At 35.6% G+C, this 24,439-nt stretch overlaps 8 protein-coding genes across 13 annotated transcripts in view; 4 read left to right on the top strand and 4 right to left on the bottom strand.

Moving 5' to 3' along the window:
* The window catches only part of LOC108856923 (ubiquitin-conjugating enzyme E2 11), a 68,492-nt gene extending 48,593 nt beyond the window's left edge, over positions 1-19,899 (bottom strand). The window contains exon 1 of the mRNA XM_057010434.1: positions 19,896-19,899. The gene's annotated coding sequence lies outside the window, so the exon portion shown is untranslated. The remainder of the gene's footprint in view (positions 1-19,895) is intronic.
* Positions 1,826-3,395, top strand: LOC108859905 (transcription factor MYB83-like). Its single transcript, XM_018633807.2, has 2 exons — positions 1,826-2,370; positions 2,578-3,395. Exons 1-2 carry the CDS (start codon positions 2,054-2,056, stop codon positions 3,275-3,277), a joined length of 1,017 nt encoding a protein of 338 aa, XP_018489309.2. The 5' UTR covers positions 1,826-2,053; the 3' UTR covers positions 3,278-3,395.
* LOC108860560 (uncharacterized) lies at positions 4,547-6,101 on the top strand. The gene is made up of 3 exons (XM_018634425.2): positions 4,547-5,039; positions 5,446-5,631; positions 5,717-6,101. The coding sequence occupies exons 1-3, from the start codon at positions 4,683-4,685 to the stop codon at positions 6,002-6,004; spliced, it is 831 nt and encodes a 276-aa protein (XP_018489927.1). The 5' UTR covers positions 4,547-4,682; the 3' UTR covers positions 6,005-6,101.
* LOC108835734 (protein DETOXIFICATION 43) lies at positions 8,308-14,497 on the top strand. Of its 3 annotated transcripts, none has more exons than XM_057010429.1 (13): positions 8,308-8,449; positions 10,636-10,764; positions 10,899-11,275; positions 11,588-11,769; positions 11,856-11,991; positions 12,199-12,295; positions 12,668-12,768; positions 13,061-13,224; positions 13,337-13,408; positions 13,525-13,641; positions 13,836-13,931; positions 14,062-14,183; positions 14,284-14,497. In XM_057010429.1, the coding sequence occupies exons 2-13, from the start codon at positions 10,682-10,684 to the stop codon at positions 14,330-14,332; spliced, it is 1,596 nt and encodes a 531-aa protein (XP_056866409.1). In that variant the 5' UTR covers positions 8,308-8,449; positions 10,636-10,681; the 3' UTR covers positions 14,333-14,497. The 3 variants fall into 3 exon arrangements, with proteins under 3 accessions (XP_056866409.1, XP_056866410.1, XP_056866411.1); XM_057010430.1 differs by having other exon boundaries at positions 10,607-10,764; XM_057010431.1 differs by lacking the exon at positions 10,636-10,764.
* Positions 15,615-17,390, bottom strand: LOC108862928 (protein DUF642 L-GALACTONO-1,4-LACTONE-RESPONSIVE GENE 2). The gene is made up of 3 exons (XM_057010433.1): positions 17,219-17,390; positions 16,614-17,111; positions 15,615-16,280 (listed from the first exon to the last, which is right to left on the bottom strand). The coding sequence occupies exons 1-3, from the start codon at positions 17,295-17,297 to the stop codon at positions 15,760-15,762; spliced, it is 1,098 nt and encodes a 365-aa protein (XP_056866413.1). The 5' UTR covers positions 17,298-17,390; the 3' UTR covers positions 15,615-15,759.
* A 7-nt stretch (positions 19,900-19,906) lies between the features above and the next one.
* Positions 19,907-20,827, top strand: LOC108856272 (glycine-rich RNA-binding protein 4, mitochondrial). The gene is made up of 4 exons (XM_018630041.2): positions 19,907-20,054; positions 20,138-20,206; positions 20,359-20,465; positions 20,537-20,827. The coding sequence occupies exons 1-4, from the start codon at positions 19,922-19,924 to the stop codon at positions 20,651-20,653; spliced, it is 426 nt and encodes a 141-aa protein (XP_018485543.2). The 5' UTR covers positions 19,907-19,921; the 3' UTR covers positions 20,654-20,827.
* On the bottom strand, positions 20,784-23,320 carry LOC108856271 (serine carboxypeptidase-like 27). 3 transcript variants are annotated; one of them, XM_018630040.2, is made up of 8 exons: positions 22,586-23,302; positions 22,414-22,509; positions 22,165-22,335; positions 21,808-22,049; positions 21,592-21,719; positions 21,416-21,511; positions 21,233-21,338; positions 20,784-21,150 (listed from the first exon to the last, which is right to left on the bottom strand). In XM_018630040.2, the coding sequence occupies exons 1-8, from the start codon at positions 22,959-22,961 to the stop codon at positions 21,007-21,009; spliced, it is 1,359 nt and encodes a 452-aa protein (XP_018485542.2). In that variant the 5' UTR covers positions 22,962-23,302; the 3' UTR covers positions 20,784-21,006. The 3 variants fall into 3 exon arrangements, with proteins under 3 accessions (XP_018485542.2, XP_018485541.2, XP_056866412.1); XM_018630039.2 differs by having other exon boundaries at positions 21,808-22,068; positions 22,157-22,335; positions 22,586-23,248; XM_057010432.1 differs by having other exon boundaries at positions 21,808-22,068; positions 22,157-22,509; positions 22,586-23,320.
* Positions 23,321-23,434: 114 nt separating this feature from the next.
* LOC130512439 (vacuolar fusion protein MON1 homolog) lies at positions 23,435-24,428 on the bottom strand. Of its 2 annotated transcripts, none has more exons than XM_057010435.1 (3): positions 23,859-24,428; positions 23,648-23,777; positions 23,435-23,566 (listed from the first exon to the last, which is right to left on the bottom strand). In XM_057010435.1, the coding sequence occupies exons 1-2, from the start codon at positions 24,173-24,175 to the stop codon at positions 23,741-23,743; spliced, it is 354 nt and encodes a 117-aa protein (XP_056866415.1). In that variant the 5' UTR covers positions 24,176-24,428; the 3' UTR covers positions 23,435-23,566; positions 23,648-23,740. The 2 variants fall into 2 exon arrangements, with proteins under 2 accessions (XP_056866415.1, XP_056866416.1); XM_057010436.1 differs by having other exon boundaries at positions 23,435-23,482.
* Positions 24,429-24,439: the final 11 nt, after the last annotated feature.

Below are 24,439 nucleotides of genomic sequence, written 5' to 3'. Positions count from 1 at the left end.
TTAGTAACCAACTCGTGTGAAAGAGATACAAAACGGTAAAGAACATTTAGGATACAAAAGAAATGTATTTCATGTTGGTCTACTACCATCTGAGAATGGCAAATCCAGAAAGGATGAGCGAAGAGATGATCATGACTATAGACATTCCTGGAAAACAGGAGGCTTCTCCTGTCTGTGTAGACGGCTCTGAATCGTACTGTGCGGAGGAGGCGGTGAAGGCAGAGGAGAGCGTCATTGTGGCGAAACACGCCATGGCTGCGTAATGATTGTAGGAAGACATTGCTGTTTACTTAATCTTCTGACCTCTCAAACAAAAAAAAAAACTCTGGCACTAACCTTTGGCTTTCGGCTATTACCAACTGTGTGTTTTTATAGGGACAGAATGTGTTCGTGGCGACGTGAGGAGCATAAAGAGAAGCTGTTGAACAAAGTCCATCAGCAATGGAGGAGCATTACCTCAATCCTCAATGCTCAAAGACGAGTTCAAATCCAAAGGGAGGTGACAAATTAAAGTATGATTAACTAAAAGCCCAATACAGAGGGCCTGAGCCCAGTGAGAGTTTAGAAGGCCTAAAGGGTTTCATGTGTGGCAGAGATACTACTTGGAATTATCAGTTTCTATGTAACATTATTTGTAGGTCTTTTGTTGACTTTCTGTTTACTAACTAGAATTTCCGACACATGGCTTTATGTCATTCTATATGTTTTGTTTTCCGCTATCTTGTGCATTTGTCGGGGCATGATACATCAGTTAACGAATATATAAGTGATCGTAGTCGAGCATATTTTCTTGTCGGTAAAGCCATATATCAATTTTAGATAGAGTATCATCTTTCTTATGTCACTATAATTGCTGGTAATGAGTGGCCTTGTGATTTGCTTGTTATAAGAGAATTAGATTTGTCCGTCATTTATAGCAGAACAAGGGTAGAGAATCGAATTTTAGTTAGCTTCGGTATGTGATGCACGATGGTTGTGTGCTTTAAGATGTGTAGTATGAATGTATATTATATGCTCTCGTCAACATTTTGATGTTATCTCCTTTATCAGTTGAGCAGCCCATGATTTTGTTTTCTTACAAAGGTTTATTGGAGGCAGTGGCACATTATTAGCTTTATTTTCAAGATGATGTGTGCTTTAATATGGAGTATCAATGTCTCATCAACACTTTGATGTTATCCTTTATCAGTTGAGTAGGGCATGATTTTGCTTTCTTACAAACGTTTATTTGATGCACATTATCTTTCTTTCTTTTAAACTGCATTATGTTCATTCACCTTGCATATATTCATTCTACGCTTTGATTTCATATCCTCATGTTTATATATATATGCTATGCTTATGATGCTATTATATTTTCTTGTCTCATCAATCCCATAATATTCTATCATGCTCCGTATTTTTGTCGAAGGATCTCCAATCGCTTATAGATATATTCTTTATTTATTGGATTCGGTCGATTGTGTCGTAAAGTGGAAGTTGCTTCAAAATAAACATGTTTTGTATTACCGCTTTGTTTTTTGTCGGCATGTATTACTTTAGATAGTGAAAATTGGTTATTAGTTATTGTTTAGAAAGAAATAAATTTTTAGAGAACAAAATTAATCAAAAAAAAATACTCGTAAGCTAAACCTCATGTAAGTTTATGTATGTATATTTGATGCTTCAAACACACGTGTGTGGTGTGGGGGTGAGAGAGAGGTTGGTCTTTGTTCTTGTCTTTGACTCTAACCAGTCTTTTTCGATGCATTTTTCTTCACTCACAAGTCTATCATCATGTTTCTAACGAAGACATGTTTATTTATTTTTATTTTGTGCACCTCTTGCTTCTTCTTCACATCCCTGTTTCCTCTCTCTCTTTCTACTCTATTCTACCCATCAATCTCAACAAACACTTCTCTCTCTCCTTTTCATATCCATTACACATATTCATATCATTCCAAAGTAATCCCCACAAATCATATCATCCTCTCCATCCTTCCTTCTCACAATCTCTCCAAACTCTAAATCTCTCTCTGGGTAGTCTTACTTCAAAAAGACTCCCCAAGTCCAAATGATGATGAGGAATCCGGATATTGCTACGGTCAAAGACAGGAACAAGCCAAATAATGCATGTGGAGGTAATAACAACAAACAGAAGCTAAGAAAGGGACTTTGGTCTCCTGATGAAGACGAGAAGCTCATAAGGTATATGTTGACCAATGGACAAGGATGTTGGAGTGACATTGCTAGGAATGCTGGTCTCTTACGTTGTGGCAAAAGTTGTCGCCTTCGTTGGATCAATTACTTGAGGCCTGATCTTAAACGCGGTTCTTTCTCTCCTCAAGAAGAAGATCTCATTTTCCATTTGCATTCCATTCTTGGTAACAGGTAATTCTTTTCAAGGGCAAGCACTTAAGTTATATTTTAAAGCAACCGAGCCTTAGAATGAATATATTTGTTCATAATATAGCATTTCCTGGTAACAAGTAACTCTATCTTCGTATCTTTTCACATGAAAACATAAATGAAAAGTTTGAAAATAGATTTGGCAGTAGAATGAGATTTAAATTATTTTTACCCTAAATTACTTATTAGGTGGTCTCAAATAGCTACTCGGCTTCCAGGAAGGACAGACAACGAGATCAAAAACTTTTGGAACTCAACATTGAAGAAGAGGCTTAAGAACAACAACAACAACACTTCTTCAGGTTCATCACCTAACAATAGTAATAGTAACTCTTTGGAACCAATAGATCAACATGTGGACATGGGAGACAACTCAAATCCAATGATGGATAACTATCATCATCAAGATGACATGATGATAGTGGGGAACTCCATGCGCATGGATTCTTCCTCATTCAGTTTTGCACCCGTGGTTGGTGGTGTGGGCTTAAACGGTCTTGATTCATTGATATCAGTACCGGATCATAACCAATATCAACAACATACGGGAAACACAGGGACCAACGTTAACGGGTTAGGAGATTATGGAAGCGCAATTATTGATCCGATCAGCAATAGAGCATCAGTAGAAAGTGAATGGTTTCTTCCCCCGTCAGAGAATACCAATATCATTGCTTGTACCACAAGCAACAACCTAAACTTAGAAGCCCTTGATCCTTGCTTCAGTAGCAAATATATGTGTCATTCAGAAAGCTTCAAAGTAGGGAACATTATGGGTATGGAGAATAGTTCTTGGGAAATAGAAAACCCTAAAATTGGAGACTGGGATTTGGATAGTCTCATCGATAACAACTCTTCTTTCCCCTTCCTTGATTTCCAAATTGAATGACAAATATCTACTCTTGCACTATATTTTCTTTTTACTCATTGGTCCATATACATTCTTCAATTTCCTCTATATTTCTTCCTATCAATGACGGTATATCCTCTTCTATACCTTTTTTTTTTCAATTTCTTCTTTCCATCAAATCTGGTCTATTCTCTCTTGTCCCTCTATTTTCCCATCACATGTCTACTATTCACAATAAGATTGTTCTTGGAAGCGGTATATGCAAATATAGTTATATCTATAGAACGAGGAAGTAGTCACCATGCATGGTTGGTTCCCTTAGTACATAAAACGTGAATAGGAAGGCACATTGAGACTTTATTTGCTGCGGAAGTACTTAAATAATGATGGTCCACGCAATGAGTTGATTAGTTGGTTTATTTGTATAGCTTTCTCTTTCCTTTTCAATTATTTTTTTGTACAAATCTGAGTTTGATGTGTAAAACACGGTTCGTAATAAGAAAGCATTATATCTTTCATTTTCTTTCTACTTAAACGTGGAATTTTTACTACCAAATAAAATCTTTTCAATTGCTTGAGATATTGTAAACAATGTTCAGACTCTTCTGTTTTCATCAAAGTTACAAAAACTTATCACTTGACTTGGCTATTGGTATGGCTAAAAAAGAGATATTAATGTTACGTAGAAAATTAAAGATACCTATTTTGTTAAAAATAATATAAAACGTATCCTTGAAGAAACCGGCTTAGAGTGAAACAAAAAAAAATGTGCTTCGGCTTTAAATTATCTCTATCATAACGAAAACAAATAATTATATCATAAATGTTGGATTATGAGTTGGACCTGAGGTGTACTTCGTATTGACTTCATGGGCCAATAGAAGCTCCAAGCCCAAAAGAAACATTACGTCTGATTGTTGGTTTGGTTGAGTCGGATTTTGGTTTGATTTTATGAGGTTCAAGAAATTCGTTCCTTATAATTGATCAATAATTTATTACCCATAAAAATAAAAATAAAACTGAAACAAAACTAATTATAAAGAGAAGTTTCGTAAGATAAATTTAATAAAATAAATACTTTTGTATAATTACGTTACGTATAATGTAAAGTACTACAAAAAAACAATTATATAGTTGCCTAGGTAGAATGATTGGTTAAGTAATTATCACCTATATATTTAAACTTAAGCGTGAAGGGTATTTGATTACAAAAACAACAAACCCAAATCATGACTTGTGTAATTATAGTTTTCTCCACCATATCATTTAAAACGCCATAATTGATGCTTAATTTACTCTACATCAGTGAAACATTTTTTGAGAGAAACATCAATCATATGATTCTTATGTATTTCTCTTGTAAATATAAATGAACCCATCGATCAAATAATCTTCTATCATCACACTCACAAAACCAAAACCTATCAGGGAACTTAGGTTATTAATGGAGAGAAGAGAGGAGGAACATTACTCGAACTACTTCGTTCAAAGCCCTTCATCGGGTTTCCCCGACCAGGAATCCGAATTCCAGTCCCCATCCCAATATGACTCAGTGCCATTGGTCTTAATCCGCCTAGATGAATCCCCTAAGCACTCAGATTTCTTGAAATACTCTGAAAACAAATGTGTGTTCGAGTATGATGATGATGATGAAGAGAAGAGGTTGATGTCATTGCGGAGCCCCAAGTCGGGTTGGTGGATCGTGCTACAAATATTGTGGAGGTTTCTGTTTAGCTTTGGAGTGGCATTGCTTGTCTTCTACATTGCTACTCAGCCTCCTCATCCTAACATTTCTCTTCGAGTAATATTCATATTCTCCTACTTTTCCTAGATAGTAGATAGTACCAGCTTTTTTGGCCAGGGGGGTTATGATGACGACTGTGAGTTTTAATTTGGGTTTCTCAGGTTACAAAATCTATGCTTACACCATTTTGGTTTCTTTTGAGAAATCACATTCATCATTTTGGTACAAGACTTCAAGAACAAGCTAGAAAAAATATATAAGCTAACACATTATTGTCTCAATTATTGTGAATAATTTAAAAAGGCAAGAATACATGAATCTTACATAGGATCTGATGATTAGTATGATCGAATTTCAGTTCTAGATCTCCCAAAAATATTAATCATGAGAATGTTACCTCTCAAATATGCTTTTGATAGAGCTTTATTTGTATACATTACCTAAAATGTATGTAATTTCACAGATTGGAAGGATCAATCAGTTCATATTACAAGAAGGTGTAGATTCACATGGAGTGACGACTATGTTACTCACTTTCAATTGCACTCCCAATCTCATAGTGGATAACAAGTCTAATGTCTTTGGCCTTCACATTCATCCTCCATCTCTCAAGTTCTTCTTTGGCCCCCTCAACTTTGCAAAGATGAAAGTAAGTCTTTTATCTAATCATAGGTGTAGCATTCAGTATCAACTTAAGCTACATGAATTCACACGTTGATTATTTCTTCAACTAGGGAACTAAACTGTATGCGTCAAGCCATGAGTCAACAACGTTTCAGCTGTACATAGGAACAAAGAACCTGGCTATGTATGGGGCAGGAAGAGAGATGGCGGATATGCTTCAATCGAAAGCTGGATTGCCTTTAATTCTACGGATGAACCTAATCTCTGACTTTCGAGTTGTCTGGAATATCATAAACCCTAAGTATCATCATAATCTGGAGTGTTTATTGTTTCTTTCAAACATAGGGAGACACAACCAAGCTACAGTGGTAAGACAGAAATGTAGGTTGGTATCTTAATTTATCAGAGATTCTCTCCCTAAAGGCATTTACAAGTACTAGAATCATGCGGATGAGATGCCATGATGAACTTGCAATGGAACTTTTCTTGTGTTTATTTTATGTCAGCCACATATGTACATCTTATCAAATCGTGATGGTGCATATATACAGAACGAAATCAAATTTAACCAAAAAAAAACTTTTGCAAATGTCTCTAGTTTCGTTCCCAACTAATCAATTCATCTACAACTATAAACTCACTTGGGTCCATAGGAGCACAAATGTCTCCCACCTAATTGGCTCTGTTCTCTAAATCCATCAATACATATCCATCTAGTTATACTTTTTCAGTTTTATTTTAGTTGATGTATGCACACAGATCAAAAAAATATTTAATTTTACATATATATTTTCAAAATAAAAACATTATTACGTATATACTTAACTATATTGTGTTAATAAGTTATGTATTGGAAATCTAAAACAACACTCATTTTGAAACGAAAATTTAATCTACAGCGACAACTAACTTAAACATAGGAAATATTAATTTGATTTAAATGAAGGATGTGAATATTACAGATTAACTTGGCATATTAATCGTATATGCTGCTGCTACCCCTCTTCTCTTAGTACCCAATGAATGTCAATTCCGTATTACATCAAAGTTGATATTTAATATATAAAAAGGTACTAACAAAGCAACCAGACAATATATAAATAGTTGTTCGTGATATTGGGCGTGTAGACATAATGGTGTCATTCTGGAGTCCTGTTGATGTCTTTGTGATTATATAATTTCCGATAGACGTCAAGTGTTTTTCTATGAAATATTTAAGGCATGTAATTGTGTACCTTTTCATGTTCTCTTTATAGAAAGTATTGTGTGTTGTCAAATAATTATATCTTTTGAATTTAGAGTGCGCATTACATGACTAAAATTTCAAAAAGAAGTTAATAAAATAACCAAATATTTTCATCCACGAATCATTTTGCATTCCATCTGCCAATAGTTTAGATAAGAATCTTATGAAATATGATCAACGCAGATTATGCTAATAAAATAGTAGTAAACATAGGATAAGTTATTAAAGTAGATGATAAGAAACGTGAGGTATGAAATGTAGTTGAATGGGTATCGTGATGGAAAAATATTAGTAAGGTGAAGGCGCATAACAAGAAAAATATACTTACATGTATGTATAAACTGTATTAAGTATTAACAAATGCGAAAGAAAAGACAAATGAATGTTAATTAAACTAAATGATGATTGTTTGTATGATTGCTAGACTTGAGAAGCTGGTGAGAAACAGAGTGACTTCCTTGAGGAAAAAGAATGGAGCAAAATATGATAGGGCAATGGTGACTTGGTTTGAAAGGAAATAAGAAGAAAAGTTTGAGTCTGTTTTTAATTTACTTATAAAAAACATAGCAGCTTGTCTGTACGGAAGTTTTTTTGAGATGAATAAAATTTAAAATTCTTTCAAAAAAAAAATGATGATTGTTGCATCTTAATTGGGATTCCCACGTAGCCAACTTTTGTTGTATAATTAAACTGATTGGTTTCAGACGCATATCGAATACTTCCTATTCGTACTCCACTTCTCTTGGCCGGGATTTTTCCGTGAGTTTACAAATTGTTAATTGCTAATTAATAATCAATTAGTGACCCAACGACCGCTTAAATGGTTAACTAATTTATATGATCCGCTAATCCAGAGTCAGAATTATTTGATACGGGTAAAGCAAAGAAGCTTAGAACCAAATCAGTAAGAACACACGCGATTTTGAACATGATTTTTTTTTGGGTTTGGCCAAATTAAGAAGCAAAGCAATCAACTTAAGTGAGCTAAGACGAGGAAAATAATGATGTATATACAAAAAGGTTCCTATGTATTTACTGTTTAAATTCGGTTTGGTGTTACCTCCTATGATAAAAGATCATGCCGTCGGTTATCTTTATCTTAACCGACGATGCTAGTATTATTTTATATCATTGTAGTAAGAAAAATGCATGCACTTCCGAAAACTTGCATGCATATGTTTACAACTATCTTGTAGGAAAGTGAGAATATTGATGTGTTATGTATTATATACAAGCTTAGAAAGCTGCAAAACTAAGTAGCATATGTTTACGAGTACGATAATTTCCACAGCTGAATTACCCAACATTGAACAAAAATTACTATACATAAAGTAAAATAAAGTAGAATGTGCATTACTTTATAGATAAAGCAAAGTTTGGAGGATATGTGGACAAAAATTATAGAAATAACATGAGTGGAATTTGTGTATAAATTGGAGCCAGATATTGGCACACACTTATTAATTTGGAGCCAAGTACTCCTACTGGCACACGCCTATTGATTATCCAGTTTAAACTCTCTCAAACACTCACTTGTATCACCACTCATCTCAGGTTCACGTGATTAGTTACTTCTGTAAGCGTTGACTACATACAGGTAGACTTATTTTTCCTCCATATATGTAATAGCTAAGTTCTTTCATCTATCTTATTAAAACAGAAACATTCTGTTGGACCTAACATTTATTTTGTAAGTTTTTAAATTAAATACACATTTATACTTTATAGTTAAACCTACATTAAATCACTAATGTTCTTTTCTTTATACTACTATCCATGTTTTCAAACAATATACTTATTTCTTTATACTAGTATCAATGTTTCCAAACAATATATTTTTATACTACTATCAATGTTTCCAAACAATACAATAATTAATCTTAGTTATTTTATATCTATCATTTTCTCTTTAAAATTTTGTAGAAACGTTATAATTTCATAAATTGCAAAATAATGAACTTTAAAATTTGGATTATAAGACTACAAAATATGAAACTATTACAATTTAAATCCAATTAGATTACATATCAGTCATCCATCAGTTCAATCAGTTAGTTTTGGGTTTTAGTGATTTTTTTTAATATGAATATTTTAAAAACCTAAATTGAATTGTCAGATCTCCGGATTAACTGGTATAATCACAATCGGGTTGAATTTAAAAACACTGATTTAAATGCAAAAATATTTTAAATACACACTCTTTAAAAATTACCAAAATATTTGTTAAGTTATTAGTGAAATTTTTCATCGTAAAATATTCCGCGCTTCCAAAGCGCGGATCAAAATCTAGTTGGTTCTTAATATAGCATCTATGTTCGCTATCCAAAAAGGTATATATATACCTCAACATAGCAAGGGCAATTCCATGTGTCTATATATAGTGTATGGTTATGGTTGGGAGAAAGACTATATACTATACATACATACTGATGTATACATTAAAACGTCTCGTTAATTATAGCTAGCTGTTAATATCAACTTCCTCTGTTTATAATATATATATAAGATTTTTGGATTTTGTATATAGTTTAGTCGACATATTCACAACGTTCAGTAAACCATATAACTACAATCTACAATAGACGTTAATATGTATCTTCTTCTCCTTTGCTTTATTAATGGTGCTAAATAGAACGGACATTCGGATATCCTTTCAGATTTATTTGAATTTTCAACTTTTATGCTATAGATCTAAACTTTATCTAGATATTTTTGAAATTTTGATCGAGTTAGGTTAAGATCTTTATTGGTTCGGTTTGATTCTTTAGATTAGAGTATTTTGCCCAGCTTTAACACTAATCAATAAATTTATAAATTAACACAAATATATTTATTGTTATAAATTAGATGTACTATACGTATATAGTTAATGATTATCGTTACATATTACATTTAATTAAAATGACAATCTTATCAAATTTACCTATATCACGAATTGTGTTTCACGATATGTGTCAATTTATTTTATAAAAAAAAAATGAATCATGGAAGTGGTAATGTTGGTAATGAAATAGACATGAATGCTTTGGGAAAGATGGCCTTATCTTATGTTGACGCACTGTATACAAATATAAAATCACATGTGTTGGTCTGGTGTTGCCATCTTTTATGTTTATTTTCTTTTCAACTATCCCCTATATTTCAAACACAAAACACATAAGTTTTTCTAACTGTCGAAAAAGAAGCTTGTTAACTGATTAAATCTATATACTGATAAAGTAACATTTAAAAAAAATAATAAGTAACATTTTTCGAAGCTAGTGAATTTCAGTTATGGAAAATGTTTCACTTTTTTAGTGGAAGATATCAAAAATTAAATTTTAATTAGTATCTAAATAGAAATTAAAATTCCTTCCCCACTAGGATTAATATATATAAGTAATAAACCTTTCAACGATAAAAGAGAGATCATTTCACAGTCAGCTTCAGTACCATATTTTGAGTTCCTGAGGACCATATATTTTCTATTAATTTAATAAAACTTTGGAAAAATTAATCGAGAAAGGCAATCCAAAATTTTTACTAGAAATATACGATTTTCATATCTATTTTCATTCAGTAATATTCATATAATTGGTGCCTATGGTTGAAAGAGTTAGGAAAGGAAACCTTTATTTTTCAACAAATATAGATGAAAGAAATCAAACACTTCTTTCAAATTAAATACCAAAGATACGCCTGCTCATCGCGTGTCTATAAACACACACATTTTTGTACGTAGTCGGTAATATAAACGCTCCCTTTGCTTATTCAGTTCTTGGAAAACACTTACGATATTTACAGACACGACAAATTAAGTAAGAGACGTCTCTAAGGAGAAGATCGATCGATGACAGAAGCTGGTGATCTTACTCCCGTTCCCGCCAACGTGATGAGACCGATTCCATTTCTTGTTATTTTCAAAGATATAACGTAAGTGTGTTTATATGACATGACATGATGAAGATTAACACTTAAAAAGGAGTGACGCAGTAATAGAATAGCTGTTTGCCGTCAAAAAAAAAAAAGGAGTGACGCATAACGTTTATATTTATTTGAAATTGTAGACATGTATTCAATATGGATGCAATTGGGCGAGAATTACTAAGCATGGCGTTTCCGGCGGCTTTGGCTTTAGCTTCTGATCCAGTAGCCTCTCTGATTGACACTGCTTTTATCGGACATTTAGGAGCGGTTGAGCTAGCAGCGGTTGGAGTATCCATTGCGATATTCCAACAAGCTTCTAGAATCACGATATTCCCAATTGTGAGCGTCACAACTTCCTTTGTCGCTGAGGAAGACACATTGGAAAAAATGAAAGAAGAAGAAGAAGCAAACAAAGCTAAAAATGTTCATGCAAATACTTTAGCTGTTCAAGATTCCTTGGAAAAAGGCGTTGCGTCAACCACAAGTAACAACAAAAACCAGCCGCAGCAAACGCCAGGTAAATCCCATTAATTTGCATTCGCTTTTCGTTCTTTTTGAAGAAAAAATGATTAATTTTATTTAATTTTCTGATATACCTATGGCTTTTTTTTCTTTCTTGTTTATGTATGTATAATGTTTATTAAAATTAAAACATTTTTTGGAGACAAAAGTCTAATGCAAACGGATTATTAGCTTTCAGTTTGTGCTTAGCGTATATGTTTACACCTCTTGTAATTTAAGTTTACACTTCGCTAAAATGTTTTTTGAAAAAAATAACTAAACCGTGTTTACGAGAAAAAATGTAACGAACTAATCTTGTTTTGTTTAGTTGATGTGAAACTAACTTTGGAAACAAAGTCAAACAACGGAAACAAAGCAAATAAGAAAGGAAAAAAGACTATCAATTCGGCATCAACGGCCATGATCATAGGGTTGACCCTAGGCCTTGTGCAAGCTATTGTCTTGATTTTCAGCTCGAAGGTTCTTATAGGCATCATGGGAGTGAAACCGGTATAAATTATATACATAAATAGATATGCAGATATAGTTGGATAGCCAAAATGTTTGAATAATTTGAGTTCACTTCCAATGATCAGAATTCAGCAGTGTTGTCAGCAGCGCAAAAGTACCTGACCATAAGATCATTAGGTACTCCTGCTTTGCTTCTGTCGCTTTCAATGCAAGGCATCTTTCGTGGCTTCAAGGACACCAAAACTCCTCTCTATGCTACTGGTAAGTTGCTAATTTTTATCATCTTTAATAACCTTCTTATTATAACATATTACAATATCTTGAGTCTTTTTTTTTGATCAAACAAGACTTTCATTAAACCTAAAGCGTTTTACCCACCACGAGAGGGGTTGATTACAGAAGAAGCAAGCACTGATTTACAATATCTTGAGTCTAATATAACATATTTCATATCGATACATGAAACAGTCGCATCAGATGCTCTCAATATCATTCTCGACCCCATTTTCATATTTGTGCTTCGTCTTGGCGTCAGCGGTGCCGCCATTGCTCATGTCATTTCTCAGTAAGAGAAAACTCTCACTTTTTTTCCCCACTCATGCAAATGTTAAACTGAAACTAGTAAAACCCAAGACTTGCTTTAATTGAGTACCGCTAGACGCATATATGTTTCTGTGAGAATTATGTTAGGCGTATATAGGGATTAGTCGACTATGAACCTTAATCTCTTAAGACTAAAGAGTGTGTGAGAATATAAATTTGCACATCAGAAATTTTTTTAAGACATGAATAATATTTAAATTATTTAGGTTAATGCACTTATTGGCAATTTATTCTAATTTGGAAATTCAGAAAACAAATTAGTCAAGATTTCAAGATTTCCGGTCATGGTATCTAAATGAACAAAAGTAAAACTAATTGTTTCGTTTGTGTGAAGGTACTTCATGCTTCTTATATTGTTGATCCGCCTCGCTAAAGAAGTTAATTTGATGCCACCAAAATTTGGAGACCTGCAGTTCGGAAAGTTCATTAGAAATGGTAGGGACACATTTAATAAAGTTGTTTTTCTTGCAATGATCAAAGTAAAAGCTTATTACTAAGAAGAAAAAAATAACTTTTCTAAAGTAACGTGAAAACATGATTTTGTTTGTTTTTCAAAATTTCAGTTATGCTTCTGAAAAAAATATATATTCAATTTCATAAGGCCGTATATGGTTATACTATTTATTATGAAGTAGTCAAGGAAAGTATGTATCTATAAAATGGGTATTAAAAAAACAAACATGAATGTGGTCTGTGGATATCTAAGTTTTTGCACACAAAAATGAAGGGGGATTAATGCTGGCAAGGACCATAGCTGTGACATTTTGTCAGACCCTAGCAGCAGCAATGGCTGCTCGGCTCGGAACAACACCAATGGCTGCATTTCAGATCTGTTTACAAGTCTGGTTAACGTCTTCAATGCTCGCCGATGGTCTTGCCATTGCTGGTCAGGTATAGTCAACTATAGTATTAATTAATTTATCATGCTTGCAAAGTGTATATAATATGGTTTGATCAAGTTGCATACAGAAATAACCATATATATATGTTAAATCTTTTGCAGGCGATTCTAGCTTGTAATTTTGCCGGAAAGGACTACAACAAAGTGACTGCTGTTGCATCACGTGTTATACAGGTTAGATATATCTTCATTTTCTTTCCTTCTTATAGTAATAGTTCTAGAACGATACCAATTCTTCTCCTTAATCATTTTAAAACACTGTAATTAAAACAAATGGATTTGATATGCAGATGAGTTTTGTGTTAGGACTTGGACTGTCCGTTTTTGTCGGACTGGGTCTATACTTTGGTTCCGGGGTATTCTCCAAGGATCCTGCCGTTATTCATCTCATAGCCATTGGAATACCGGTACTTTATTTTATTACCATTAAGCACTAACAATAATACTATTGAAATAGATCCACAATGATATCATACTCGAGCTGAGGAAAAAAAACTGTAAATAAAAGGGATTAACCTAGTAATTAATGGCATTGACCAAAAATACTCTAATAATTAATGGCTAATAAGAGGTTATATTATTTTTGGTGGGGATAAATCAGTTTGTAGCAGCAACACAGCCAATAAACTCACTCACTTTTGTATTGGACGGAGTAAACTTTGGAGCATCTGATTTTGCTTACACTGCATACTCCATGGTACACACAATTTTCATTGATCAATGTATTTTTATTATATTTTGCTAAATGTTTATTTCTTATTTCTTTTTCGCATGTTTTCTTACATTTTGAAGTGAGTTTTCTTCGTTAATGACTTATGAGAAATCAGGTAGGAGTTGCGGCCGTAAGCATTGCAACAGTTATATACATGGCAAAGTTCAATGGTTTTGTTGGAATATGGATAGCTCTTACGATCTATATGGGTCTCCGTGCTACTACAGGAATTGGCAGGTATTTTATATTAGGCCTTACCGGGCCTTTAGCAAATTGTATCTAGCCCCACTGTCTGTGGTAGACCTTGCAGTCTTTTGACTCTTGTGAAATTATGCAGGATAGCAACAGGAACCGGACCTTGGAAATTCTTGCGTGGACGATTATAATGAGATGCATCTTTGTAGTCTTTCTTCGCTTTTGGTTTCTATTTCTTGTGTTTCCTCATTTTGTTCGAAGACTTTTATCTTGTTATCTTAAACAGTGTCAAGATAGTCGTTCAAAAAAAAAAACAGTCTCAAGATAAATAGTTTGAATAAATATGTGTTTCTGCATATTGACGCATAAAGGAGCCCTGCAGGCTTGGTCGGCTAGACATTTTCTTTGTGTAAAGGTTTTGCTAGGCTAGGTACTTTAGGAAAGTCCCAACTTATCTTTGGTGTTTACCAAAGAACACCAAAGAAACTGTTATTAGTCACTCCTTGGGGTTGTTAAATTAGTTATTTCCTTCATAAAGTTGATGAGCACTAGTAAATTTGAAAAAATTATGAACAATATCAAATCGAAGAACTCAACTAACCAAATCTAAGTTTAACATTTTGTTAAGCACAAAAAGGAAAGTTGATTTGCATTTTAATTGTTTTCTAAGATTTAAGGTTCACATGTTCTTTCTCAGGTTTGATATTCTTACATTTAGAAAATGTTTTCTGAAAAGTTTTTCAACTGCTTCGACTTTTTACACTTACGATTTCAAAATTTCTCTTTAATTTAAATTTTCATGTAATGATAATCTATTCAATAGCTAATGGTTTTGTAGCATTTTTTTTTTTTGAAACACAACTTTCATTTAAACTCAAACATTCACGCTACAATAGGAGATATAGCTAATACAAACTCCACAAACATAAAGCATTACATAATAAGAGGAAGCTAGAACTCTAAGATAGATAGACAACAGATTCAGAGTAGAACTCGAATGCGTCGAAACAAGATTCACAGCACAGCCGGAAACTTGAGAATTAGTCACTCCGAGAAGTGACGTTAGCATCCAATCCGCACCTCGGAGTATCGTCGAAACGAAATCCGTTGTATCTTCAGGCCCCAAACGGACCGATACACAAGATAGCAAAATAGATATGGATAGACGCTTCCATTTAATGTTTGGAAGGGAAACACTCCTTAACAAGGAGATAATGGATAGGACGGTTTCCTTCTCCGTAGAAAAGGATATGAGCGGTGATGAAAATGATGATCCCGATGAACCCACCGGTAAACGAGCAACTAGTGAACTCTTCGCATAAAAGAGATAATGTGCTATGTGTAGAACCGCTTCGATAAAAATCCCAATAAACCCACTGGTAATCTTCAGGCAATTAGTCAAAAGAACTAACCACCCCCACAAGTATATGGGCCGTGAAGCCATCGGGCTAAATTTTTTATTTAACTCAAAACTTATCATATCACAATATATCATTGATTAACTATAATTTAATTTCAAAAGGAGCAAGACATACAAAGCAAATAACCAAGTCCATGAGCAGGATAAAGCCGAGAATAAAGAGCACAGGATACAGTGGTCACAAAGCTTACAATCGATCTAAGCGACATGAGAAACCACAACCTGATCAATGACAGGTCCGCAGAGAGATCCCATATCCATTTTCTTCATATGGTAATAAGTACTGAAGAAAGTAATCCTAGTTCTTGCTCCAATCGCCTTGAACTTGAAACTTGCCATCTTAAAGTGACCTCCACCAACTGAAGTGTGTGGCACTTTTAGCGTATCTCTGGCTGCAAAAGCCTCAACCATCATGGATCCATGGCAGTCGTTTTTAGCATCTCCAACGGCAAAGGAGAGGCTGTAGGTTTGACCTGGTGAAGTCCTAATGACTTGTGCAATGGCACTTTCTTTCCCCGCAACGAGCTCGATGGCTGCTTCTCCAAAGGGGACATTGAAGTACTTGGAGTCTATGAATTTAACTGCCTTGAGCGACTCTATGATCCATCCTGGTAAAGGCGATGTGAGATCTTCTTGTTTAGGTGGGAGGAGGACTCCTTGTGTTGAATTCACTAGACGGTGAGGACCTTCTTCGAATCCACCGTTCTTCACTAAGTTCCCTGCATTTAACCAAATCGTAAGACAAATCGTACAATAGATATGAAAACTGACGCAAGGATAGACAATGTAGGCCATGTCGCAACTACATGCAAACAAACATGACCACATCATTATAGCTTAACCGAATAAACCGGTAAAACCAAAGACCCGAACTAAATTGAAACCAAACCAACGACCCGAACCAAATTAAAACCAAACCAAAGACCCGAACCAAATTGAAACCGAACCAAACTGAAACCAAACCAAAGACCCAACCTGAAACCCAACCAGAGACCCCAACCAAACCAAACCAAGATCAGAACCAAACTAAACCAAAGAGATTAATAGTATACCTTTGGTGTACATTGGATGAACAAGCTCTTTAATGGCGACAGCGTCCAACAAAGGACCACAAGCTGGATCCTCTTGAACTCCAGGGTTATGGAAAGTCACCGTAACCACAGAAGTCTTGGCGACGAAAGCCCAAGCGTACACGTCACCGCCGAAGCTGTTGTAGAGCGTCTGAAGCGGCAAGTCACCGGACTGAGGAGGCACAGAGACGCGAAGGACCTCGTCTTGCGCGCAAGTTCTCGACGCGCCGAACGTGAGCGCGTAGAGAGAGCCCGGCTTGACTTTCAGTTTCTGAGAGATCTTGGCTTCGTTGCCGAGCCTCACGGCGTGGATGCCGTGAGCTACGGGGAAGTACATGCCTCCCGGCTGAGGACCGCCGGCGATGTACTCGACGAAACCGGTGGTTACCCACTCGGGCAAGGCGGTTTTGCCGAGTAGGACTGTTTTTTTCATGTCGGACTTCTTTGGTGACACCTCGAAGTTGCCATTACGAAGAAAGCCTGAAGAAGTAAACAGAACGTAAAAGCTTTAGATCTACATACAAAGATGGAAGCTTTTACTCCAAGAAACACCAAATCCTGAGAGAGAGAGAGGAGTGAGTGTTTACCTTCATAAGCAGGAGCTCCAAGAGCAGCAGCACATAAGACTAGTAAGAGAGGTAGAACAATGGCTTTAGGCACAGCCATTTTTTCTCTTTTACTCAAAGAAGAGTTGAGTGAGGAGCTTCAGTGAGGGTTTGTGAGAGTTATCTCGAGATGCTGCGACTTTATAAAAGAAAAGTGAGAAGAAGAAAAGGGTTTAAAGCGAGTTGAGGAAGATAGAGAAAGATAGAGTAAATCACGTTGAAAGAGTCAATGCAATGGACCCCATTGGTGCATTTTGTCTGTATGTATCACTGAGCCTAAAACCGAGTTTCTCCTTGATTCATGCTTGCTTCAGAAATTTTCCCACTTCCCCACATTTGAAGTTTTGTCTTTTTTTTTTTCTGATCAAAAAAAAGAACAAAATATTTTGTAAGTAATGTATAGGATATTTTGTTTTTCTTAGCGCGATTTGCGGTAGATGCAACTGTAGTTATGTATAGGCCTGGGCACGGATCGGATATTCGGGTTTTTGAAGGTATTTGTGATTTGCTTCGAATGTTACGGATATCTGATTTTTCGATTTGCTTTGCTTCGGAAAAATACGGATATTCGGAAAAACGGATATCCGGAAAATAAATAGATATTTGCGGATATTCGCGGATACTTACGGATCTCTCATTTGTTTTGATTAATACAAATAATCTTAAAAATTTGATACAAATTTGTTTTGTAAAATATATTTTTTGCATGATATAAAAGATAAAAATTAAAAAAAGCAATGAATCTTCATATTTTGTAAATTTTTAAACTTAGTTAAAATTATAATAACACAAAACTTAAAAAAATATTATAATTATCGTAAATATTTTCTCTTCCTTTTATGTAATACTTTTATATAAGTAATAATATGAATAGAATCTACCAAATAATATATTAGAATAATAATTATATAATTTTATACATTTAAAACTTTAAATATAATCAAAATATACATGTATTTATATATTGACGGATCGGATCGGATATTCGCTTCCCAAAATTTTAATATTTGTGATTTGCTTCGATTTTGACGGATATTGAATTTTAGTATTTGCTTTGCTTCGAAAGCTTACGGATATTCGGAATTTTCGAATTGAATAGCAACGGATAACGAATCGAATCAAATTTAACGGATAAAATGCCCAGCCCTAGTTATGTAGTTAATGGAGTGAGAGAAGGTGTGGACAATACTTGGATTTGGCTGGTTCCAATAATAATTGAGGGGTTTAAATGAATAATATCCCACACATATGGGCAAGAAAACCAGACGCATGTGCAATATTTCCTAATTATTTATGACTATAGGCTATGTTATTGTCAGGGAACGCATGTGACATCCATCACATAATTACGTTTTTGTGGGGTCAAATTCCCATTTTTCATCTATTGATGATATATCTCCAACACTACGCCTTATACGCCCACGCGGCCTTGTTTCCAATTATTAATTACCAAATACTCTTGTTTATCTCTTTTTTTCACTTGCATTTTTTTCAACGGATTAAATTGTTATACGAGGAATATATTTTTTTGTCAGCATTATATCATTGATATAAGGCCATGGGCCTGAATATTACAAGTGGTATTTTAGATTAAACATTACAGGAAGCCCAAAAACCCACTAAGAAATAATGCATAATAGACATCTGTCGTTACCCTACTCCTCAACGTAGTGTAGACGTGTCTTCTCCAAAGTGTGCTGAGTAATGGACCACCGCTTGCCTTCTCGGATGTCGCCCCGGAACTCCTCCACCGCAAGCCCCTGGATCTCCGATTTGTAACCACTTGCCTCCTTGCTCCTCCGTTTCAGCCATTAATATTGAAAGGTTTGTTCACCTAAATGCCAGAGTGTAAATCTACGAACAAGCTTTAGACAGATTCACCATAGAACCTTTGTTGAAACGCTTCAAAAGCTTCAACTCTACTGATTCCTAGATAAACCTTCAAGCTTAATCAAACAACTCTACCACTAATCCAAGAAGGAGACTTTGCTCGTCATCAAAGATTGACACCCATTGAATTAGTTTCAAGCATAACCAGCCAAAAAGTTAACAAACTTTCAATATTATTGGAATAAACTTTCAATCAAGAAAGTTAAAACAAAGAAGAAGAAAGAGATTAAGCAATCCGATCAACATAGATCGGAATTTTATTAAGACTCAACCCAAAAGAACGAGATAAAAAAAGCTTGAAGAACAGCTCTGTTTTGAGTTGAAAGCACCACAAAATTTGCCAAGCGAAGGTTTAGTCGCCGTACGAAGAAAAAGTCGCCTAAAGCGAAAAAGTAACCCGCAAACCGGAAAGAACATAATCGATCTAAAGATCGAAACTTATTTTACAAACAAAAGTAGGGGGATTCGAATCATCCTTATAAAGAATAGAGATGAAGTACAAAGGATGATTCGAGAGAAAAAATATACGAGGAATATTAGATGCAACGATATCACTTTTGTAATTGTAACACTAGGGATATTAACAATGAAAACATAGATAAAATAAAACTCATCAAAAGTAAAGCTAGTTTAACAGATGCTTTGTATTGATGTAAAGCCCAAAACTTTATATCAGATGGGCTCAAAAATTATGCTGGTCTTTAAGCCCCATACATGTCCATATTACTATCTCCTGTCACACTTTTGCCGCTTTCTTTTTTTCTTTTTTGAGAAAAAAGTTTTGTTACTTTGATCATGAGGTATAGCATTGAGATGCTTGTGAGACGAGTTATAGCGACACTTCAACACCCGATTCCTTCTAGCTTCCATGTTCTTCCTCGTTTTTGTTCCTCTTCTGCATCGCCTAGTTCCAAGCTGTTCGTTGGAGGTTTGAATGAGTTTTATATATAGTGTGGCACAGACAGTATAACACATTTTACATGATAATGAAGATTTTGATATTATTACCAGGATTGTCTTACTCGGTGGACGAACAATCTCTCAAAGACGCTTTCTCTTCCTTCGGGTATATCGAAGAAGGTAAGTGTTTTTGGTTGTTATCTTTAAACTCCTCCAGGTGTTCGATGAAATGTCTAAATGAGTATTTGGCTTGGATCCATTGCCTGTGTCAGTGAAGAGTTTGTGTTACTAGTTAGTGTATTTAATTTGTAATATATATATGTGTGTTTCAGTTAGGATTGCTTACGACAAGGGAAGTGGGAGATCAAGAGGGTTCGGTTTTGTCGATTTTGTTGAGAAAGACGATGCTCTGTCTGCAAAACACGCCATGGATGGAAAGGTAAAGAAGTAAGAGGATTTGTTTTGTTATAACTATGAATGATGTTATTAAGTAATAAATCTTTGTTACAGGGATTATTGGGTCGGCCATTGAGGATAGGTTTTGCACTTGAGAGGGTGCGTGGTGGTCCTGTGGTTGTTCAACGTTTTGGGAAACCCAAGAGCGACAGAGAGAAGGTCTTCAAGTGATGGTCTGCAACTGCATCATCTTCATAAGATGATCTTCAATGTTTCATGACTCTCAAACCAAATGACAATAGTCGGAATTGTTTGTATACGCTCATTGTCGGCTCTTTGGTTTAGTTTTGTGGTATCAAAATTAGCAGTGTGAAAAGACTTTGACGTTAATATGAGTATGATTATAAAGATTTTACACAGAGAAGAAGAGTAGTGTATGATTTGTGCTAAACAGCTAAACAATCCTTTGCGTAAATTTAAGGGCTGAGGAAGACAATAAATGGAAACATTGGGTTTATTCATGAAGAAGATGAATAAGAAAGAATAGGTATGAAGGGGAAGAGATCCCCACTCAAGCTATGTTTTCAGGACATTGGCATCGGTTTGTTCTCTAAAAACGCTCTGAAAATAATAAAGGCTTGACGAGGACGATGTAGAGGCACCTCATGACCAGCTCCTGTCACTGTTACTAACGTAAGCCCTTTGTACACTTGACTCCATCCACCAACCTACACATTACAATACATTATCCCTCAAAAATCAAATCAACTTCTGCTTTCTGCATATACATTAACCTCAAAGTTTTCTCACCTTGCCATGATCATACCATGGGTACCAGTTTGTGATGGTTGCCAACTTCAGTGCATCTATAGAGTATCGGGTTGCAGTTATAGGAACCACCGCATCTGTATCTCCACTGCATATTATGTAGGGAAGAAGATTGATCAGGTTCATTTGCTGCTATTAAGGGTAACATCGAATATAAATTGGTACCTGAAGACCCATATTTTGAGACCTGCAGCAATCAATTCTCTGTATATTGGTAGCATAGAAACAGGGGAATCTGTCCAATAGTTTCCTACAATGTCACTGCAAGAAGAGACCAGAAAACTCCTCAATACATAAACTTTTGATGGATGCAATCAGAAGTAGAACTTTTCTAGACAGACCTGCATGATTTCCAAGGGTAAGATAAGCGAGTGACATTTGCATGTAGAGCCTTCTGAACCTCCACACGGTTAAAATACACATTTGAATACCTCTCTGTACAAGGATCATAAGCTCTTGACATCCATGGCTGAGTTTATCCAAGCATTAGCCTCAATAAAAAAAAACAAACAAAAGGAACCAATCCAAAATGTTTTTCTGATGCATATGAAACTTACGTAGCGACCCTTTAAGAAGCTCTTGAGCTGCACAGTATTGTTGCAAGGTTTTGTAAAAATGCTGTACGGGTCGATATTCCCTTGCTCTAGTTCAGCACTTCTCAAAGCTTCCATACACTGCAGGGAAGGATGCTGGGAGGATACTGAGTAGCAGGCTGTCTTCAGTTGGTGATAAGTGGAGTCAGATATGAGACCATGATTCCACCAGTACTCGAATGTTCCTATGTAATCATGATAGTCATCTGTAACAGCATTTCCCACCTAAATAAGCCAGACAGTATAAAAAAAAAACCAAAGTTTACAATCTTTGTACAAACTTCTTGACATGTTTTTTTATTTAAATCTTTACCATAAAACCTTTGAGGTTTATAGCTGGATTCTTGAATCCTTTGTTTCTTTCATGGACAAGTTTAGACAGCTGAGGAACAAAATGACCTGCATAGCTTTCTCCAACAATGTAAAAGTCCCTATGTTTGTACTGTGGAAACCTCTCAAACCAGTTGACAAGAAATCTATATGAATCTTCAGCTGCAGATTTTATCAAGAAAAATACATCAGAGGGTCTGAAAATAAGGTTATACAGAGACAGCAAAGAGTTGTTGTTACCAGTTCTTTGATCACCGGTTGTGTAAAGATCTGAAGATGAGTTTGTATATGAGAAACCAACTCCAGCGGGAGACTCCAAGAAAAGCAAGTTCGCCACTGAGACAACAAATCTGAATTAGAATTTGTGGAAGAGAGAGAGAGAGACATATTCATGTTACAGAGATCTTCTTACATTTGTTCCAAGCATAGAGTTTAGGATGTAGAGTTTTCCCATCAGACCCAACACGAAAAGGACCAACTTCTTCAGCACCACCATAAGCAACAGAAGAACAACCTGGACCTCCGTTGAGCCACAGGACCAAAGGCCGAGACTTTGGGTCACGGGTCGTTGGAGACTCGACCAGCCAGTAGAACAAAGCCCTTCCACGTTCTTCGTTCACAGTGACGTAACCTGAGTACTGTCTGAAATCGACGTTACTAGGTTGTCCAGGTAACTCGGTGATCCTGTCTCTCTTTTGTTCTTCTACGTATGTGGAAGAAGAGACGAAACTTGAAGAAAGTGTGAGTAAGAGAGAGATTAGAAGAAGAAGAAGAAGAGAGCAATCCATGAAGTCAGATCTAAGAGAAGTTAGATCTAGAACTCGTGGATTCCCTCACGATTTGGAAGAGTTTTCAGAGAGTGAGTGTCGGGGACATTTAATGTTTCTCAAAGTCAAGCTTACAGCTACTTAACAGATCAGTCCACCACTAGCTAACTGAAAAACTAAAATACTTTGACAGTTTGACCCAAAAATAATTATATTTTCTTTTCCTTTGTTTGGGTAAAAAGGTGTATTTTCGTAAAACAAAATAGCTTTTCCTCTGTCGACAAAAAAAATTGCTCTGTCTCTTTCTTTTCTTGGTAAAAATTTTATAGAATTATTATTTTTTCCTTTTTTGGTAAAACGGTGCTTTTTCTTTCCTTTTTGGTAAAAAAATGTATTTTGGTAAAACAAAAATGCTTTAACAATTTTTTTTTTGTTTTGCTGACAAAAACAAAGACACACACACCTTATAGATCAGTGGGTGACAGTCATGTTACCTGGCTAACACAAGAAGCCCTCAGCTCCATAGTTGATTTGTCAGAACTCTGCTGATCAGAGAGATGAGTAAGCTTGGAAGCAACAGTTCCCATGTGATGAACAGCATTCACCAAAGCCTTTACAGTATATTCCTTTAAATTGTCCAAGACCCAAACAAAAAACAGAGCAACCATCATTCAAAGGTAGTTATAAAAGGAGATGGTTTAACATACATTTGATTCTGTTCGCTGTGGAGATAAGACTTGTGACAGTAATCAGCAGCAGAGTAAAGTTGAGGTCTGAAGTTCTTCAGCCATCAGCTCCTGTTACATAAGGATGAAGAAATCGAGTCTCCAGGTGAAGCTAATTAGCAACAAAAGTTCAAAGGTATTAGAGATGATAGTTCCATGAAGGAGAGCAGATGCTTGGAATGAAGAAACTAACCTCGTCGACATGGCGTTTCCCAGGCAAGCACACGGCTTCATGCTGCGAGGCGGTGTCAATGTCATCGTCCACACCCGAATCATATCCTTGCTGGCATCGTCAGCTTTGTAAGTAGAGGAAGGAAGCTCCGCCGCTGCTCGTCGGACTCGGCGGTCCTCCCCTGCCTCCGTTTCCACCGGATGCTCCGCCCTTGACGACGCCTCTATCTCCTCTCCTCCGTTGCTAAATCCGCCAATATTCCCCTTGGCCGATGCAACCTCATCATCATCGATAGGATAGGATGATGAAGGGGAAGAGCTCGAATCAGAAGTCGTCATTGTTGAAATCGGAGAGATTCGACGGAATTGTCAAGGAAGAGAAAGCGATCCAACGAGAAACAAAAAAAAAAAGATTTGATGATTTGCTGACACGCGCTAAAGATCGGTCTTAAAATCCCAAGTTAAGGATCGGTTATCTTCCTTTTATTTAGTTTTGATTTAATTAAATCAATTATTTTGTTTTGTTTAAAATCCTCCTTAAGGATCAGCGATAATCATGGTCTAAGGACTGAAGCAACAACTAATACATCAGATGAACAATAT

This window comes from Raphanus sativus, chromosome 5 (genome assembly GCF_000801105.2).
Source record: "Raphanus sativus cultivar WK10039 chromosome 5, ASM80110v3, whole genome shotgun sequence".
Taxonomy (NCBI): Eukaryota; Viridiplantae; Streptophyta; class Magnoliopsida; order Brassicales; family Brassicaceae; genus Raphanus; species Raphanus sativus.
The sequence above is the reverse complement of the archived record's forward strand: the minus strand, read 5'-3'. Positions and strand labels throughout refer to the sequence as shown.

Excerpts from the sequence above, each read along its gene's own strand:
- LOC108859905 (XM_018633807.2), top strand. The coding sequence starts at position 2,054 with ATGATGATGAGGAATCCGGATATTGCTACGGTCAAAGACAGGAACAAG. Across the intron at positions 2,371-2,577 it reads CATTCCATTCTTGGTAACAG|GTGGTCTCAAATAGCTACTC; the intron begins GTAATTCTTTTC and ends ATTACTTATTAG.
- LOC108860560 (XM_018634425.2), top strand. The coding sequence starts at position 4,683 with ATGGAGAGAAGAGAGGAGGAACATTACTCGAACTACTTCGTTCAAAGC. Across the intron at positions 5,040-5,445 it reads ATCCTAACATTTCTCTTCGA|ATTGGAAGGATCAATCAGTT; the intron begins GTAATATTCATA and ends GTAATTTCACAG. Across the intron at positions 5,632-5,716 it reads TCAACTTTGCAAAGATGAAA|GGAACTAAACTGTATGCGTC; the intron begins GTAAGTCTTTTA and ends TTCTTCAACTAG.
- LOC108835734 (XM_057010429.1), top strand. The coding sequence starts at position 10,682 with ATGACAGAAGCTGGTGATCTTACTCCCGTTCCCGCCAACGTGATGAGA. Across the intron at positions 10,765-10,898 it reads GTTATTTTCAAAGATATAAC|ACATGTATTCAATATGGATG; the intron begins GTAAGTGTGTTT and ends TTGAAATTGTAG. Across the intron at positions 13,225-13,336 it reads GTCTTGCCATTGCTGGTCAG|GCGATTCTAGCTTGTAATTT; the intron begins GTATAGTCAACT and ends AATCTTTTGCAG.
- LOC108862928 (XM_057010433.1), bottom strand. The coding sequence starts at position 17,297 with ATGGCTGTGCCTAAAGCCATTGTTCTACCTCTCTTACTAGTCTTATGT. Across the intron at positions 17,112-17,218 it reads TGGAGCTCCTGCTTATGAAG|GCTTTCTTCGTAATGGCAAC; the intron begins GTAAACACTCAC and ends TTACTTCTTCAG. Across the intron at positions 16,281-16,613 it reads TCATCCAATGTACACCAAAG|GGAACTTAGTGAAGAACGGT; the intron begins GTATACTATTAA and ends GGTTAAATGCAG.
- LOC108856272 (XM_018630041.2), top strand. The coding sequence starts at position 19,922 with ATGAGGTATAGCATTGAGATGCTTGTGAGACGAGTTATAGCGACACTT. Across the intron at positions 20,055-20,137 it reads TTCCAAGCTGTTCGTTGGAG|GATTGTCTTACTCGGTGGAC; the intron begins GTTTGAATGAGT and ends TATTATTACCAG. Across the intron at positions 20,466-20,536 it reads AACACGCCATGGATGGAAAG|GGATTATTGGGTCGGCCATT; the intron begins GTAAAGAAGTAA and ends TCTTTGTTACAG.
- LOC108856271 (XM_057010432.1), bottom strand. The coding sequence starts at position 22,961 with ATGGATTGCTCTCTTCTTCTTCTTCTTCTAATCTCTCTCTTACTCACA. Across the intron at positions 22,510-22,585 it reads ACTCTATGCTTGGAACAAAT|TGGCGAACTTGCTTTTCTTG; the intron begins GTAAGAAGATCT and ends TTGTTGTCTCAG. Across the intron at positions 21,720-21,807 it reads GCTTCTTAAAGGGTCGCTAC|CCATGGATGTCAAGAGCTTA; the intron begins GTAAGTTTCATA and ends GGATAAACTCAG.
- LOC130512439 (XM_057010435.1), bottom strand. The coding sequence starts at position 24,175 with ATGACGACTTCTGATTCGAGCTCTTCCCCTTCATCATCCTATCCTATC. Across the intron at positions 23,778-23,858 it reads GGAAACGCCATGTCGACGAG|CTTCACCTGGAGACTCGATT; the intron begins GTTAGTTTCTTC and ends GTTGCTAATTAG.